Source organism: Aplidium turbinatum, chromosome 2, assembly GCF_918807975.1.
Source record: "Aplidium turbinatum chromosome 2, kaAplTurb1.1, whole genome shotgun sequence".
NCBI lineage: Eukaryota > Metazoa > Chordata > Ascidiacea > Aplousobranchia > Polyclinidae > Aplidium > Aplidium turbinatum.
Window position 1 is genome coordinate 25,090,205 of NC_137473.1, and position 5,121 is coordinate 25,095,325.

At 38.3% G+C, this 5,121-nt stretch overlaps 1 protein-coding gene across 1 annotated transcript; it reads left to right on the forward strand.

Moving 5' to 3' along the window:
• The first annotated feature begins 863 nt into the window (after positions 1-863).
• On the forward strand, positions 864-4,325 carry LOC145788455 (tyrosine-protein kinase JAK2-like). Its single transcript, XM_082600221.1, has one exon. The coding sequence runs from the start codon at positions 864-866 to the stop codon at positions 4,323-4,325; it is 3,462 nt and encodes a 1,153-aa protein (XP_082456347.1).
• Positions 4,326-5,121: the final 796 nt, after the last annotated feature.

Genomic DNA, 5,121 nt, shown 5'->3' on the forward strand with positions numbered 1-5,121 from the left:
CTAAGCATGTGATTAGCTTGGGTCCACAGTAACCTACTTTGGCTTTAAGGACAGCCCTGTTAGGCTTATAAACAACAAAAACAAACAACAAAATTAGAAATTTTGATAGGCTACTGGCTACTCAATTTTTTATTTATATTTTTTCTCATCACAGATATTTTCTTGGCTGTAGGCCTAACTGCTATATCACAACAAAACTGCGCGTTCACCAAACTCGATTTACGCAAAAACCATTGATAAGTTGTGTTTTGGGAAGAAAAACAGATGATAACGCACCAAATAAAGCCCTGGTAAGCAATAAAAGTATACGAAAATTCAGATATAAAGTTCAATAGGAGTTGACCTCCAACCTCCTATCCCTCGTTGCCTACTCCACTAAGAGTAACCCGTTACCCTGCAGTGCTTCCTCGAGTATCCGTATTTTCGTACCTTATTCAACCGGTCTCACTGTCTCACTACAACATTTTAAAATTAGATGCATGGCCTTCAAGTCCCTCCCATTCTCTGTCTCAAACTTTTTTTTATATTATATGTAAATCCAGGACAAACACACATGGCTTGTCCTAATATCATAATCTAAACTAGTAATCAATACATTTTTGACATTTCAAATTTATAAGCCACAGTAGAAAAGCGATTATTTGGAAGCAGTGAAAAAGTTACTTTCTGACAAGTCCGTCATGTCTGATTGTAGAAAAACATAAACACATTATAACATTACAACATTTTGTGGTAGTTATTTTACACAAGAAGAATGTAGCATGCGTGGGAAAGAGTTTATTCATTTTAATAATGTAATTTTTCCTCACAGTTTCTAGATTTCTAAAGCTTGTAGTGCTTATTTGAATATAAGCACTGAAACAATGTATTCTACTGTTAATGTTACAGTATATTGCAACAATGGAAGCACTACTAGTATTGAAAGTCTTGAAGACTTATTGCCAGATTTATCAGTTCAAAGATTTACGTTGCCACCAGAGTCAACGTATGATGATGTTTTTCACATGTGTGCTAAATCATGTGGCATCACAGCCCTTTATCTTCCACTCTTTGCCTTAAGAGATATAAACTCCAAAAAATGGATAAACTTGAATAGAAAAATTTATGATCAAGAATTGAACTCTGAAAATGAAAATGGACTGTTGCAGAGTACGCGTAGAAGTATTGACACTGAATTTCGTGTACGATTTACTTTCAAGAGCCGTTGTAATGAGGGCGGAATGCAGCACCATGCACACAGATACTCTTCTCATGATGACTCCTCTAAAAAAGTAATGAATGACAAAGTCATCAAGTATTTGTTTCATCAACGTCGTTTTGACTTTTTGAATGGAAAAGCAGCAATCATAGCAACTCATACGGACAAAATGGGTGCTGCGCTTGGTGTTGCTGTATTTGATGTGCTGCGTTTAGCAAGTGAAACTAAATGTGATGTTATCACTGTGGCTAACAAATTGTCCAGGTACACAAAACTTCTTCCACTTTCATGTCGTAAAACTTTAAACTCACTGAATTTTCTCATGAGATACAGAGAATATTTACGATTTAAGCACCATCTAAATCACTACAACTCAAGCTATGTCAGGTTGCTCAAAAATGAAAAAAATCCCGCCTATTTTTACCGCAGATACTTGTTTAACCTTGAGAAAGTTGTGGGAGAAAATCACGCAGAAAAGTATGATTTATTGTCTAAAAAAAGCACAAAATGTATGGAGCATGTCACTATTGGCGCTGATTATGGTATAGTAGAAGGTGATAGAGACGATGATGAACAGTGGTGTGATTTTCATGAAATCACTGACATGAAAATACATGGTTGTGAGGATGATTCCCAAAAGTTGTGGATTATCAGCATCAGCCAACTTAACGGAAAAGTGCTGAATTTATCATTTAGTAACAAAATTGATGCCCATAACCTGGCTTCAGGCATTGATGGTTATTATCAGCTTCTAACTGATCCTCACCACTTCTTATGCAAAGATGTTACTTCCCCTTCCTTGATGAAGAGGTTGGCTTGCTGCTGTCATGGTCCTATATCACGTGCATATGCCGATTCTTGTATCAGACAGCAACCGCAACTTCACGTCGGTGATGGCTTGTTGCGACAAAGCCAAGAGTCTGCAGATGAATATTACATTAATGTTGTTGTGAAGACGTGCCCGATTGAAACAAAGGTCTACATGATCAACAGAGAAAGATCTGAAGGTGAAAGAGGAAAATTACGAATCAATGGAGACCGTCAATCTTCTTTACATGTAAACCTTTCTTCCTTGCTTGCTGATTGCAGAGAGAGTCAACGCAACAACAAGCCGGTGCCTTTCTACGTCGATAGCCTTATTCAACCCCACAGCATGTCTCAGAGCTACCTCAAAATATACAGATGCTCAGACTCACATGATACCGAACAGAAAGGTAATTTAAACCATTCGAATCCGGATGCACCAAGCACAGGTTTCATTATGCAAAAAGATTATAGACATGTTCGCTTGCTTGGAAATGGGAAATTCACCGACGGTAGGCTCTACGAGAAGAAAGATAAACCACAACATAAAGTTGTATTCAAAAAGATGTATGAGCCACCCGAACGGTTTGATTACGGGATGAAGCAGCACGTGGAGGAATCATTTCAAGAATCTATGTTCCAACTGAATTTCTTAAAGAATGACCACATTGTCCATCTCATCGGGACAATGAAAAACGTGATGGTATTGGAGTTTGTACCATATGGATCTATCACAGATTATTTACAAAGTGCAAATGATATTCCTCTTTCCTCAGATTGGTTCTTTCGAGTGATGTGGCAACTTGCCCATGCTTGTACTTATCTGGAAGATAAAAGTTGTGCTCATGGAAACATCAGAGCAAAGAACGTACTTCTCTGGAGAGATCTTCCTCAGCCACATATAAAGCTCGCTGACCCTGGTGTTCGTACATTCAGGCAACAGGTCACGAATGTCTGCGGAGAACGTCAAAATATTACTGAGCCAATTTTGATGGCACCTTGGGTTGCTAACGAATTTTGTCAGCCTGGCAATACACTTGTAATGTCAAATTATCCCACAGTGAATGGAGATAAATGGAGTTATGCAAGCACAGTTTGTGAGATTTGTAACCGGGGCCGTTTATCGCTGCAGTCTCAAGGTGCCTTTCAGCTCTCTCACACCACGAAGCAATGTTATGCAGCTGGTAACGTAATGAATATTCCGGACCCTTTGTCGGCTAATGAAACACTTGCCACACTCATTCGACAGTGCTGGAACATCAATCCACAAAAACGTCCGGAATTCAAGAAATTGCTGCGAGAGCTTGGTGGTGTTCTTGCCAGTGATCATGAATGCATTGCATTAACTGAACCTAGGGCGGCTGTCAATGTAGAACACCTTGCTTCGTCCTCATTACTTGAACTTGAAACATATAAAGATTCTGATTTAATATATATAAAGCCGTTGGGAAAAGGAAATTTTGGTCATGTTGATTTGTACACATGTGATAAAGACGGTGGCAGAGCAGAGCGTGTCGCAGTCAAGTCACTCCTTCGTTCTAGAGTGGATCTAAAGAGCACTTGTGAGTTCAATAATGAAATTGAGATTATGCGGAAATTAAATCACAAACATGTGGTTCAGTTCAAGGGAGTAGCAGAGCCTTCTCTTCGGATTGTTATGGAATACTTGCCTCATGGATCTTTGTTAAACCACTTGAAAAATAAGAAAGCCCGAAATACACAATTACTTTCATTGTACGACATGCTCTTTGCCTTTTCCAGTCAGATTTGTCAAGGGATGTTGGCTTTGCAAGCAAAACGTCTGATTCATCGTGATCTTGCTTTAAGAAATATTTTGCTTGCTGGAGATGTTAATTCTTCCTTTTACGTCAAAATCGCAGATTTTGGATTGGCTCGAACTTTAAAAGAAAACGACTCTTACTATAAAGGCAGCTTCTCAGAAATTCCCATCACCTGGTATGCACCAGAATGCCTTAGAATGGACAGCCCACCTGCTTTTCATTTTGCCTCTGATGTTTGGTCGTTTGGAGTTGTTCTTTGGGAAATGTTTTCTTATGCCGAACATCCTAATTACGAAACAATACGAAACGTCAACTTCACAGTCACAGAAAGGAGGTCTTTACGTTGCAAAGAACTTCACAAACTGCTTGAAGATGGAAAACGTCTTGCTCAACCCCCATATTGCCCAGATCGCGTTTACGACCTCATCTCCAAATGTTGGGAGTATTCTCCGACCGGGCGCATCACATTCCAAGAGCTGTTACAATGTTTTGAAAATTTCTCTACCAACAAATGCTACAAGCTCTCTTCAGTGCCAAGATGATTAGATGAACACATCCAGAACTGTCAGCAGAATAGTTTAATTTTATGATTATAATATAATATTGTTTTATGAAATGTTAGCGCAACCTTTACAGCAGGGGTTCCCAACCTTTTTTACACCGTGGCCCCATTTGAAAATTTTGAACAATTGATGGCCCCCCTATTTTTTAACCTTTTGAAAAAATTAAGAAACGTCATTTTAATTAAAAAACTTGTTTATACAGTAACCGGTAGTTAGAATGATAAAATGATATAAATACGACACACAATAAGCATGATAGTACATTAATTAGTTATTACATATGCAGTTAATGTGATGATTGATCTTGTTTTTGCTCTGACAATGTCTTAATTGCTGGTTTGGTGGTGGAAAAAGCAAGCGGCATGTCATATTGAATATCCAAGACACTGCGCTGCTTTGTCTTCAGAAGTAAGTTCATTGTTGAAAACCCACGTTCACAACGATATGTTGACTGAAAAGGCAACAGCAATGGCATGATAATTTCATTAAGCTTAGGGTATTCAGTGATGTTTATTAGTCTCACAGCAGCCGCAACTGTTTACAACTTTACATAGAAATCTTATTATTATTTTTGAAACAACCGAGAATTAAAGACCATTTCATGAAGATTTGGGCAAAATGTACTAGTATTTTTATTAAATTCAGGGATATCTATAACTACGGGATTGGAAACTCTGTGGAACTGAAAACCATGTTATACACCAGTAGGGTCATTTTTCTTTGTGCGCTGCTGTGATAAATAATCACATAAATTGACCTCAAAGGGTAGCAAGTA